The following is a 13,161-nucleotide window of genomic DNA, read 5'->3' as shown; positions in this document are numbered from 1 at the left end:
GGGCAGAGGCGAGGCTGGGGGGTGGGCCGCTGGGCGCAGCCTGGACCGGGGACAGTGGCGGGGCAGGGAGCAGGGCTTTGGTGCCAAGAACCGCGCCCTCGCCACTCCGCAGGGGCAAGGCCCGGCCTGGAAAGCAAGTCTCTGACACCTGCCCTGGGGATCTTCCCGCGTGGGCCAGGGCCGATGCCTCAGACACTGGAGCCGCAGCTGCCACCGGGCGTCGAAGCGCAGGGGCGGCCTCCCGCTCCTCGGGCAGGTTCTGCGGGAACCAGGGGCGCAAGGAGCCTGGCGGAGAACGCGGGAGGCGCGAGGGATCCAGGGGCCACGCCAGGCGCGGGCGGTCAGGCGCCTGGCCTTGAAGCCGCCGCCCAGCGCGGGCCGGAGGAGGAGGGCGCCCCAGCGTCCCCAAGGAGAGGGTGGTGGGGGAGGTCTTGCCGCGTTTGCGTCGTGGAGACCGCGCGGGACGGGATCAGGCTGCGAGGGGACTGGGTCCACGCGTGACCACCAGGCGAGCCGGCGAGCGGGAGGCAGAGGACAGCCCAGCCCCGGCCGCCGGCGAGCCCCGACCCGGGCAGCGGCCACTGCGCGCCCCGCGGGCGGGCAGGGGGCGCAGGCGCGGTGGGCGCCGGGGCCCTCCCGCGGGCGGGGGGCGGCGCCAGCGACAGGGACCCAGCGCCGCCGAAACTTCCGGTGCCTGCGGAGCGCTGCGCGGCGGGCGCACGGGAGACGCTGCACGGGTAGAGGCTGCGGGGCGGACGCGCGGGCCGGTGCGGCCATGGTGAAGATCAGTTTCCAGCCCGCCGTCGCCGGCGTCAAGGCCGACAAGGCCGACAAGGGTCCGGCGGCTGCCCCCGCAGCGGCGCCCGCCCCGGCTGCCGAGATCCTGCTGACGCCGGCCAGGGTGAGCGGGACCGGGGCGCCCAGGGCTGGGGGGGTGGGATCCCAAAGGGCCGTCCTCTCCAAGTGAGGAGGGGGCTCGGGGCGCGTCCTAAAGCGGCAGCCGAACAAGAGCGGGCTGGGGTCCGAGGCGCCGGTCCTCGGGTGCAAGCGCTCCGGGTCCCTTCCGGAGTGGTGATGGTGGCGGCGGGGTGGGGGGTGGGGGGCACCCTGGCGCCCGGCCGCGGGCAGGGGGAGGGGGAGCGTCTGGTTCCAATCAAGAGGGAGGGGCGCGAGTCGTGGCCTCGGGTGGGGGATGGGAGGAAGGGTGGCCGCAGGTTCCCCGAAGTGCGGCGGTGGGTCCCGATTGGATGGGGAGTTGGATGGGTGGGTGGGTGGTGTTGATGTCGCCCCCTGCTTGGGGGCGGAAAGTGTGGGTCTGGTCTCCCGGGGTACTGATCGACCGGAAAGTGATTGAAAATGAACCAGAACCTGCCGGGCCGCGCCCCGGGAACGCATGGGGGGGGGGCGTGAGGCCAGCAGCCTCCACCCCTCGCTGCAGCCCCGCAAGGGCTCCCCCGCCACCCCGCCACCCCCCCCCCCCGCCTTCCGCATCCCGGGTCTCCCAGGTCCGGAGTTGCGGGGCGCGACCGATCCGTGCCACACCTTTACCCCGGCAAAGGTGTCCCCGGGACCCGAAGCCGCAGCCAACCGTGGAGGCCGAGCTGAGCAAGCCTGTCGGCTCCCTGCTCTCTGCAGGCCAAGTTCATGGTCTTGCTCCGGGTTATTTAGGGGCCCGCAGAGGATGAGCTGGGCCTTGGAGGAGGGGGCTGGTGCAGAGAGGCCTCAGAGATGGGGGTCGCCCTGATCAGAGCCAGCGTGGGGTGAGCTCCCTGCCCCGGGGTGCCCACCACAGCAGCCACCCTGTCTCCTGGTGGGTTGCAGTGGCTTCTTGGTCTGAGAGCAGGGAGGAGAGGCCTTGGAGATGTTGGGCTCAGCTTCCAAAGTTTGCATCCAGAGTTTGCAGGCAGCTCTTAAAAGCCCTTTACCGAGGGCCACCTGCCCTCTCCTCTCAGCTCTTGGAGGGGCAGGGCTGTTGGCAGGAGGTGGTGCTCATGCCCACTGCTTCTCCCTGGACAGCCACCTGGCCCAGAGCTGGAGCTGGGACTTGCTGAGAGCCATTGCGTCTGGGGAGGAGACCTGGGCTGGACAGTGGAAGGCTGGGGCTCCAGCTCCACAGCCCCCCCCCCCCCCCCCAGTATTTCTCAGGCACCTCCTCCCGCAGCAGCCTGCTGAGCAGGGTGGCAGAGTCTCATACCAGGACGGTTCAGTTTCTCTTCCAGCTGAACATCCCATGACTTTAGTCTAGGAAGTAAACTGACAGATTCTTTTAAAAACTTATTTGAAAGGCAGAGTTGGGGGGTGGGGGAAGGGAGAGAGAGAGAGATCCTTCATCCACTGGTTCACCCCCCAAATGGCCACAACTGCAGGGACTGAGCCAGGCTGAAGCCAGGAGCTCCATGTGGGTCTCCCACGCGCCTGCAGGAGCCCAGGGACCTGGGCCCCTCTCCAAGATGCCTGCGTTGCAGCCAGCAGCTGTACCACTACACCACCATACCGGTCCCCTAAACTGACAGATTAATAGGGAAGAAAAGCAGTGTTTGGGCACGTAAGCATGGGAACCTCAACACATGGGACCCAGAGGAGAGTCCCAGTGGCTGGAGTTCATTATCCAGTACAAAGCAGAGACGGGGGAGACCCAAGTCTGGAAGGATGAGAAGGAAGAGAGTCACCACAAATCCAAGTTGCTAATGCAGTGTCCCGGGTGCCCACCTTGGAAGACCACCTGTCGTGGCGATCGGTGTCTGAACCAGGTAGAACGGACCCCTCGCCTCCTCTTCCCGTGGAAAGATGCTTCCTGGGTGGGCAGGGAGCAGTGTTTGCGCCCACGCACTTCACTGACCGTGGGTGTTCACCGGTGCTGATCTCTGCGCGCGCGCACACACACACACACCCCCAAGGATGGCTTTTCAGAGCTGCTCCTGCCAGCAGCCGTCTTAAATACGCTCAGGACATACATTTGGGGGTGGCCTGGGTGCCTCCCAGCAGCACGGGCCCCGGGCTCCTGGCTTTTCATCCTGCTCCGGGTTTCTTCTCCCTGACCCGGCATGAAATGGAAACATCAACATCTCCCTTCGTGCTGTTGGTAATGGCCCGGCGCCTGCTGCAGACCTGGTTCCTTGCTCAGGGTCCCCCTCCAGCTCTGACCCTCCACAGGGAGCTTGGGAGGCAGCCCGGAGGAGGCATTGCAGCAGCTGCAGCTTGGATGTCCTGTGTTGGCTCTGCCCATCGCTGCCAGACCTGGAGCCTTGGAGGACACCTCGCGGCTGCCAGCCTCTTGTTGCCCTCACCTGGGCGACAGGTGTGGTCCCCCCCACCCCCACCCCCAACCCTGGCCTAGCACCTGGCATGGAGCCAGCTCCTCTGGCCCCCAGCAGTGAGAACAGACAGCCCGTGTCACAGGTGGCCCCAGGGCAGAGCATCTGCCGATGTGAGGGCACTGACAGGCAGACGGGGCTCATGCAGAACAGCTCATTAGCAGGTCGCTTCTGCCTTGACCCCAGACCCCTCCGTGGTGTCCACACGTGCTCCCTGCAGAGCCTGCAGGGCCAGGAGGCTGCCACGCGACACCCTCAGGGCAGAGGCTGGAACCAGGGAGGATTTTGTCCACAGACCTGAGGCTGGAGGGATATGCCTGGGGCGGGAGGGGGCAGCTGCCTGGCCTCTGCCTCCCCTACGTGGTATTTTGACTCCGGGATCCTGAGAGACCTGCACAGAAGGGCAGGCTGCTGGTGTGACTGCAGCTTGGGAAGGGGGCTGGGCGGGGAGCAGCCCCTCTGGGTCCTCCGTGGAGGCCGTGGCCAGCCCTGGCCCCACAGCCCGCTGCCGGTGCTGGGGTGTACACGCACACACTCGCACGCTCGTAGGTGTGGGCTTGTGGGGCCATGGGGGAGTGGAACAGGTTAAATACTGGGCTCTGTGATTTTCTCCTCGCATTTGCCTTTGATTAACGGCCCCTGTGTCGCCCCCTCCCCCAGCCCGCATACCTGGGGATCGGATTTCACTTTCCTTGTGTGTCCTGGCCCTGGGCCCTGGGCTGGAGGAGCTGTAGGGAAGGGTTCTCTGCCAGTGCTGCAGGCCGGCCTGGCCAGCTCTGACTCTCCCCCCCACCCCCCAAGGCCCCTGGTGCCTGCTGGCTGGAGGCGTGGGGACTGTCGCCGCTGACGTCCGTCCCTAGCCTGTCCCGGGGCTTTGGTGTTGGAGCGGGGTGCTAAGGCAGCTTTGCCGCATCTCCCTCATTTTCTGTTCTCTCTGCCTTGCCACAAACTGCCAGCCAGGATAAGTCGAGGCGGGGGTAGGGGGGCTGTTCGGAGGTTGTCACAGAAACACAACCAGGTCCCCCCACCCCTACCTACCTCAGTCCCTCTGAGCTCTCCCTGGGGAGCTCTGCCAGCTGCTGCTGGGGCTGCTCCTCCCAGAGCCTCCAGGGAGAAGGGGTGGGGGCCACTGATGGTGAACCCCTGAGCCCTGGCAGCATGTGGCGTGTTCCTAGTGACATCTGTGCTGCTGGGCCCGTGTGCTCAGGGGTGCCCACGCCTCCCACCCCCGGGCTGGGCCTCTGCCTGCCTTCCCCGCTCTCTCTCTCTCTCTCTCTCTCTCACACACACACACACACACACACACACACATGCACGCACACCCATTGGTGCCCTTGCCTCGGGGCCTGGAGCTTCAGGGTGCTGAGGACAGGAACGGGGTGAGGGCAGTGAGCTGGGACCACCCCAGCCTTCAGCCCAGGCCTTTGGCAGCTGAAGCTGCGTGCAGTTAATTCGGATGCTGTTGCTGAGGGAAGGAGGCCGGGGAGCCCTTCCCCCGGGCCGCGGGGGCTGCTTTCCCGCTGTCCCTTTCGGCCCTGGCTTTGCTAAATCATTGCACCAGCACTATCGTGGGCCCAGGCGCCTCTCAGGTCTCCGGATGTCTGGCTCACGCGCCTGCCTGAGTGCACAGAGAGGCACTCTGCCCGGGAGTCCCGTTGCCTTGGAAACTGCAGTATTTTTCTACTTCCGCAACGCAAGGCTCCCAGACGCCTGGCTGTCAGTTGCTGCCCCGTGTGGGAAGCAGCATTTCTCTGGGTGGGTGACAGGTGAGGTCGTGGGGGTCTCAGGGTCGGGCCCAGGCTGACCACTGTCAACCGAAGGCCACCATCCACGGCCACAGCTGGGGTCCTGGGCTGCAGAATATGAGCTTGGGCCCAGCAGCAAAGGAGGCTGGGGCAGGAGCCAGGGGCTCTCCCCGAAAGTGCCTTTTTCCTCCAGGCAGGGCCGTCCCTGTGTTTCCCTGTCTCCTGGCAGCCTCTGGCCCTGCCTCACTGCCAGCCCTGTTGCTCAGTCTCTGTGCTTTGGAGGGTTTGCAGCAGAGAGCAGGTGGCAGAGCCCCGGATGTGTGTCTGGCTGTCCATAGAAGGTGAGCGTGAGGGCCATGTTTGAGTGTCACGGAAGTTTGAGCTTTTCTCTTTTCCCTCTGACGGTTTGATCCTGGCTGTCTGTGAAATGAACTGACGGTAGGCAGATTAACAGGAAACAAAGGTGTTATTGCACATGTAGACCCCAGAACAAAGTGTGAGACTCAAAGGGCCAGATGGTTGAAGCTTAAATAGCATTTCTAGCCACAGGAGGAAATAGGGCTCCAGGCTGCTGGGGCGGTGGCCACCCAGATTAGGGGAGGGGCAGGGGTTGTGTTATGTGCAGATCAAGTCTCCCACAGGTAACCACCCCCAGATGACCATGTGTGGTGACCTCCGCCTGGGCCAGGGGTCGGCTTTCCTGGGCAGGTGCGGAGATCTGAGAGAGAAAGCCTCTGTCCGCATCTGCTGTTTACCGATGGAGGCAGAGGTCAGAGCCCGCCCCGTGTCTGCAGAGGTCTGCGGTTTCACAGTAACCAATGGAAATTTGCCAGAGAGCTACTTGGGGTTGGGTATCTTAATCTCCTGCGGTAGCCCTGGCCGGGAGAGAGGTCTGCCTACTGCCTTGGCTAGGTGATGTGGGAGTCCTGGGAGTCTCTGCCCTCCTCAGCCTCACACGGACACCCACCCGCCCTGTCCCCTGTCCTCACTGGCCTCCTCTCCCCACCTCCCTCCCAGGGCCCTCCAGGCCCGGCCCCCCCCAACACAGGGAGATGCCTGACCACCCCCCCACACACACACACTCTGGCCATCGGAAAGAGGGCAGCCGTGAATCCAGACTCACCTTGCCCGTGAATTTGTGGAGCTCCCCCTCATGGCCCGTTGACTTCCTTCCTTCCTTCCTTCCTTCCTTCCTTCCTTCCTTCCTTCCTTCCCTCTGTCTGTCTGTCTGTCTGTCTGTCTTTTTCTTAGCAGTTCTCCCAAGCAGCCTTTAGAATTTTTCTAGAATCCAGGAGCAAAGGCAGGACCATGGTGCAGTCAGCAGCCTACCAGGGTGGCAGCCCCAGTAAGGATGAGCCAGGCTGATAAGGATGGTGCTGCTTTTATCCTCTGCAAGGGCTCCCGGTTGTCTGTCTTAATCCCGTTCTACCTGGGGGGACCTGAGGCGGGGCAGCCGCCGTGTCTCTCCTGAGCCCCTAACTGCGGTGCAGGCTGTGGGGTATGTTGGGCCCAGGGGCAGGAGTCACAGCAGGTGCTGGTGGCCTGGCCTGTCCCTGGGTGGGCCACCTCACCTTCTGGCCCATTGTGTCCACGACAAGACAGAGGCCACCTTGTTTGCAGGACTCCCTGATGGCTTGTCTCTTGGGAGGTGCTGGCAGTGTCACCCTGTCTGGTGCTACTCTTGGGAGCCCAGTGGGGAAAGTCAAGGCCATTGCAGAGCCCCAGCGCCTCCCTGGGGCCGCTGCCATCTGTGCCACTCACCAGTGACCTTAGTTAGTGGCCCTAGGTCCTGAGGAGATGGGTGGGGCCCGGGCAGTGTGGGAGTGAGGGATAGGAGCCTCCACGTCCCCAGTGCTTTTCCTGGGCGTGGAGAGGGGCCAGGGCCAGGCAGAGAGGACTCGGAACCTCTGGTGGGGCTCAGCCCTGCTCCCTGAGGCCCAGGGCCCCTGCTGTGCTGAGAGCTCCGGGCCTGGCCTGCCCGGTGAAGGGAGCAAGCAAGCATCGTGCGACCCCAGGACACCTGGTGGAGCTCCTTCTGGCTGGGCTGCCCGTTTTGCCAATGGGGAAAACTGTGGCTAGGAGAGGGCTAAGCAGGCAGATGGGGCGGGGCCAGCTGTCCTCCCAGCCTGTGCCAGCTCCCCGGGGGACTGATGTCTGACCTCACCCATGGCTGTGCCTGGACCGCTCAGAGGAGGGGTTCGGTGGCAGACAGACAGGGCCTCTGCAGCCTCCCCGGGAGGGGGGGGAACGAGCGCCTGTGTTAGGGCGACCAGCTGACGCAGCCCGGTGTTCCGAGTGGGTCGGACTTGCTGTGTGATGCACACCTTCGCCAGCTGCCCACTGCGGCCTGGAGTCGGGGTCTGGCTGGCCTCTTGGCTGCTCCGCAGCTACGATCCTGAGCCCAGGCCTGGTTCTTGGAAGAGTTTTTCCCAGGAGCTGCCTGGCCTCGTGACAGCCACGTTTCCCTCCTGGCAGGAGCTCTCTGGCTCCGAGCTGCTTCCAGATTTTACCCTATAGATGCCACGCCGATGGCCTGCTGGGGCTGGAGGCGAGCCCCCTACCCTCCTGGTCTTCCGAGCGAGTCCAGTAGCCTCCCATGCCCCTAGCCCAGTCCTTCCCTGTGGTATATTAGGGCACAGATGCTGGGTACAGCTGATGTCATGAAAGAGACAAAGCCCGGCTCATTCAAAATACACCTGCTGGATCCCGGGGGCACTTCGGTGCCTTTCCGGTGGCTCTCGGTTTCTGTAGCCAGAGGAGGCCAGGGATGCTTCCTTCCCAGAGGCGTCCTCTGAGCCTTGGCCAACAGAGAGGCCTCACCTGGGGCGGGGGGGGGGGTCGTCAGGGGAGTGAACACACACCCCTTGGGGTGCCTGACCAGCCCCGGCACTGCCGTCCACAGGAGGAGCGGCCCCCCTACCACCGCGCCAAGAAGAGCTCGGCAGGCGGCGTGTGCTACCTGTCCATGGGCGTGGTCGTCCTGCTCATGGGCCTGGCCTTTGCTTCCGTCTACATCTACAGATACTTCTTCCTTGCTCAGGTGAGGGGCCCGGGGCCTGAGACAGTGACAGAGGAGTGGGAACAGCAGAGACACAGGTGTCCCGGCTTGTGGAGAGGGGACAGTGAGAAGCCTGGGTCGCCCGCAGCCTCCCTCCTCCCGGGGCTTCCTCCGGCCCTGGTCAGCTCCTGTCCAGTGTCGCCCTGGGGCAGTAGCACCAGGGCTCAGACCCTGTGCCCACAGGTCACGCCAGTGAAGTGACTGATTGCATCTTGCGCATGGATGTCTGCAGTATAGAACAGGAACAGTGGTGGCGATGTGCAGTTAAAGTCCTTGCAGAGGATAGCTGTGTGTCTCAGGACCCTCGAGGGACAGGGGCTGGAATTTGCTGTCATGTAGGGCCCCAGTGCCCTCCGCCCACCCCCTGGCCCATTCCCCATGTGTTCCAGGCTCTCGCTCCCCTCTCCACCCTGGCACCTCCTGGTCTCCCCTGTTCCCAGCCCCCACTCACACCTCCTGGGGTTCCCCAGCCCATCCAGTCCCTGGGCAGCCCAGACACCATGGCGGCCCATAGGTCTGGGTCCTGGGACCCAGGGGTTCTGGCTGGGGCTGGCCAGGCAGCCGCAGGGGAGCTCGGGAGAGTGTGCACCCCGTTGGGGAGGGGACTGCCAGTGAAGATGGCCCGAGCAGGACTCTAGAGGTCCCCAGAGAAGCAGGAGCCTGGCCAGCCGGTCTGGTAGTTGCATTGGCACTGCCTGAACTCCCACTCTGGCCCGCCCGCGGGGACCAGCGGCCACTGGGCTTGGAGGGGGCCCTGGTGGCCTTGGAGCTCTGGTCCCCTCCCCATGTCCTCAGGGGCTGCAGGCCGTAACAGCAGTGGTGAGTACCCCCACAGGGCCCAGGCTCCCTCTGCAGGGCCTGGGGTGCCAGGGTCCTCCTCCTGCCGCCCTCTCCGTCTCACAGACTCTCAGGCAGAAGCAGCTTTAGGAATCATCATACTTTACAGATGGGGAAACTGAGGCTGGGAGAGGCCCTCCACCTAGGACCCAGCAGACCTGGCTCCACTCAGCCTGCTGTTGTGACACTGTAGTGCCTTGTCCGAGACTCAGCGCACCTGCGTGCCAGCACCAGCAGTCCTGGGCTCTGACCCGAGTCCCCACGTGCCTCACTTTCTCCCTCTGTGAAATGGGCCTCACAGCACCACCCGCCCTGCTTGTCCAGTCCAGGAAGGGGATGGGTAGCCGGCACATGTGACCTGTGTGTGTGTGTGTGCCTGCCCCTTGCTCAGCTGGCCCGGGACAGCTTCTTCCACTGCGGCGTGCTCTACGAGGACTCGCTGTCCTCCCAGACGCGCACCCGGATGGAGCTGGAGGAGGACGTGAAAATCTACCTCGAGGACAACTACGAGCGCATCAACGTCCCCGTGCCCCAGTTTGGCGGCGGCGACGCCGCAGACATCATCCACGACTTCCAGCGGGTGAGGCCGGCCTGCGGGCGGCGGGGGTGGGCGGCGGTGTCTCCCGGGGATACAGAACCCCAAGGAGGAGCCCGGGTGCTTGCTGTGGACGCAGACTGCACAGGTTCCACTTGCTGGGGCCTTGAAGACGCTGCTTTGGGTGGGCTGGCCAGCTGAGCGCGAGAACCGGCCGTGGTTGGTTTTTTCCTGGGCTGCAGATGCGGGCGGTCTCTGCCCACGTGTGCCAGGTGCACGGCGTGTGCAGCTCTGCACAGGTGCATATTCTCGGCCATCACCCAGGCTGAGACCCAGGCCATTCGGTGCTCTGCATAGCCAGTGGCTGGAGGCCAGCGGGACGCAGGCTCCCACCCTCCCTGGCCAGCACCCGCAGCCCCGCTCCTCTAGGGGCTGTCGGCGCCAGCCCTGCCCTGGGGTCCTTGATGTTCTCGCGTGGAGGCCTGCACAGGGTGTCCCCTAGGGTGGTGGGACGGCACAGGTTAGATGGAGTGCACGTTGGAGGTCCTGGGCACCTCAGCCTGCAGCCCCCAAGCGGGGCCCCTGGAGCCATGACGCTGTGGCTTGCAGGCAGTGCAGTTTGTACCTTCTACAAATGTGGGCCCAGGAGGAGCAGGGCCCAGGAAGGGTGCACCCACCCCCCACCCCCAAAGCCCAGAGGCCTTCTGGGTCCCGCCCTGGCCTGTGCGGGGCCTGACGCCGCCCCCTCCCGCTCAGGGCCTCACCGCCTACCACGACATCTCTCTGGACAAGTGCTACGTCATAGAGCTCAACACCACTATCGTGCTGCCCCCTCGCAACTTCTGGGAGCTCCTCATGAACGTAAAGGTGGGGGGCGAGGTGGGGGTCCTCAGAGGGGGCTGATCCTCCCCAGCCCCGCCCCCATGGAGTCCTGGCCTGGGGTGGACGGAGAGGATGCCCCGCCCCCTGCCCTGGGAGTGGGAAAGGCCAGCGTGGGAACCCTGAGTGAGGGCGGGCGGGGTGGAGTTTGGGCATGCGCAGGGAGGCCCAGGGTGCTGAGCCGGCGCCGGGCCGCCCCTCGCAGAGGGGGACCTACCTCCCGCAGACGTACATCATCCAGGAGGAAATGGTGGTGACGGAGCACGTCAGTGACAAGGAGGCGCTGGGCTCCTTCATCTACCACCTGTGCGACGGCAAAGACACCTACCGGCTGCGGCGCAGGGCCACCCGCAGGCGTGAGTGGCCGGCCCCGCCCCTCCCCCCGTGGACCCCTGCCCCCGGCCCCAGACCATGGCCGGGTCTGGCCTTGGCTGGCGCTGAAGTCACAGGGCAGCTCAGAGCGCGCGACACCCCTAGGGCCATCCACTGGGTCACTCCCTAAATGCCCACAATAGCCAGGGCTGCGCCAGACGGAAGCCAGGAGCCAGGAACTCCATCTGGGTCTCCCAGTGAGTGCAGGGGCCCAGGCACCTGGGCCACCGTCCGCTGCCTCCCCCACAGCATTAGCAGGGAGCCGGATCGGGAGTGGAACTGCGGGCACTTGAACTGGAGCTCCCGTGTGGGGTGCACGAGCCCCACGCGGTGGCTGGGCCGGCTGAGCCCCCGTGTCCACCCGTGACTGGAGCTGCTGCTCTGTCCCCATGGCGCTGGGCTGCTCCCAGCGACCCTGGCAGTCACGCCCAGGGCTGCTCCCCCCAGGCCCCACGGCTGGTCCAGGCAGGTCCGGCCTCACCGGGCCTTGTCTTTCCTCCCAGGCATCAGCAAGCGAGGGGCCAAGAACTGCAACGCCATCCGCCACTTCGAGAACACCTTCGTGGTGGAGACACTCATCTGTGGGGCGGCGTGAGGCCGGCCACCCTCCCGCCCTGCCCTCCTCCTCCTCTTCCTCCCCCTCCTCTCCCCCCCTCCTCCGGGGCCACTCCTGCCCTCCTCGCTACCTTGCTTGCGTGTACTGTGGACGCCTTTCCCTAGATGTGCCCTGTCTGCATTCCTCGCGGTGACCTCTGGGGGCGCCCCTGCTGACCCTGGGCGTGGGGGAGGGAGGGGCGGCGCCTCCAAGTCAGGCCGGGGCCCAGGGGTGGCCCTGAAGGAGGAACCCTCCAGTGAGGGTGTGGGTGGGGGAGGGGAGAGATGGGGTTTGCACGGGTGGGAACCCCCCCCCCCCGAGCACAAGGGGAGGTGGCTGTCCCGGCGTCTCCCCAGGACTCCTGTGAGTGCCTTGAGCCCCCCAGCGGGACCCTGGGGTTTGGGGTGGGGATGTCTGTCAAGCACAATTGTTTCCTGAGTGGAACCAAAGAAGCCGGGAGCCAGGGCCCCAACCTGGCCCCAGCAGCACAAGTGGGGCCCCCGCAGCAGCGGGGGCAGGAGCAGGTGGCCGAGGCCGGGGAGGAGCAGTGGGGTCATTGCTTCCTGCGAGCCCAGGGCTGGTTCCAGAGACCCCGCAGGGACCCCGCAGGGAAGAGAGAGCCTCCTCCTTGCCCGCCCTGCGCCCCGTCCCGACTCCATGCCCCCTGCTCCGGGCGAGTGCAGCGCCCGCCCCTCCCCCCTCACTTTTGCATGTTTTTCCTGACCTGGGATTCGCTGATGCCGACAGCCCTGAGCCTCCGGCCAGACTTGGGTGCTCTCTGGGGAGGAGACTCACTCGCTTTGTATATTTTCTCAGATCTCTTTTCAGAAGTGTCTGCAGAATAATAAAGATCTTTTACTTCTGACCTTGGCTCGGGTGTGGCCAGTGGGCCTGGGCACAGGCGTGGAGGTGGGCATCGGAGGGGGCAGCAGGCAAGGGGAGGCCAGCAGAGCTGACCCCTAAAGAGAGGGACTGTTCCTGGCTCAGCCAGAGAGAGTAGGATGTGCGCCTCGCTGTCTCCCCTGTCCCTCTGATGGCTTCTGGGGACAGGTGGAGCTCGCACGTCACAGGTGAGGAGTGGGAGGAAAGAGCCCAGCTTCCGCAGCCGGTCCAGTTGTGTGAGCGCCTGTGGACCACCCTGTTAGATCCCGTGGCCGGGGACATCGGGGACAGCGTCGTGAGCTGCAGGAGAGCTGGCCAGAGCCCTGACTGTGTGGCCCCAGAAGCAGCGAGGACAGGCACCTGCCATTTTATCTCAGTCCCCGGAGACAGAACACCAAAGCCCGATTTGTGCAAACTCGCCGCGTTCTTGGATCCAAAGCGTGATGCCAGTTTGCCTGCCTTCTGCTGACCTAAGTGCCATACACGCACAAGATGCCAGTCACGTTTATTTTGAACCCTGCTCCGGTCTGCGCACGTGGGGAGGTAAGCCAGGTAGCTCCTGCCTAGGGGAAGCCCCGCCCTCAGGTGTTTGTCATCACAAATCCCAAGTCGGGTTTGGTGGCGCACAACAGAGGGCCTGGAAGTTGGATGAGAATTCGAGTGACGGTGCCAAGTTCATGGGGACACGTGAGCCACGTTCCACAGAAGCACTGCCCCTTTTGGCGAGGTGGAGCTGGGCCCTGCTTCCTGGACAGTTCTGAATGGGTCATGTCTGAAATAAGAAATGAAACCATAGAACGCAAGGCAAGGTGACCCAGAGAATGACCTTGGAGGAGGAAAGGACTTTGCAAACACGATCCCCAGCCAGGGCTCCAAGAAGTGAGAATTGTGCGGGGCAAAATGCCACGCAGTCAGAAGTGTTCTAGCAGCCAGCGAGGGGACAC

General features: G+C 64.8%; 1 protein-coding gene across 1 annotated transcript; it reads left to right on the top strand.

Moving 5' to 3' along the window:
* The first annotated feature begins 276 nt into the window (after positions 1–276).
* Positions 277–12,205, top strand: ITM2C (integral membrane protein 2C). Its single transcript, XM_051848107.3, has 6 exons — positions 277–901; positions 7,962–8,099; positions 9,346–9,534; positions 10,246–10,356; positions 10,574–10,724; positions 11,244–12,205. Exons 1-6 carry the CDS (start codon positions 776–778, stop codon positions 11,333–11,335), a joined length of 807 nt encoding a protein of 268 aa, XP_051704067.1. The 5' UTR covers positions 277–775; the 3' UTR covers positions 11,336–12,205.
* The last annotated feature ends 956 nt before the right edge of the window (positions 12,206–13,161 follow it).

Source organism: Oryctolagus cuniculus, chromosome 3 (genome assembly GCF_051225735.1).
Source record: "Oryctolagus cuniculus isolate XC-2025 breed Fujian yellow rabbit chromosome 3, ASM5122573v1, whole genome shotgun sequence".
In the NCBI taxonomy this organism is placed as follows: Eukaryota; Metazoa; Chordata; class Mammalia; order Lagomorpha; family Leporidae; genus Oryctolagus; species Oryctolagus cuniculus.
Note: the sequence above shows the minus strand (reverse complement) of the source record. Positions and strands in the feature narration are given on the sequence as shown.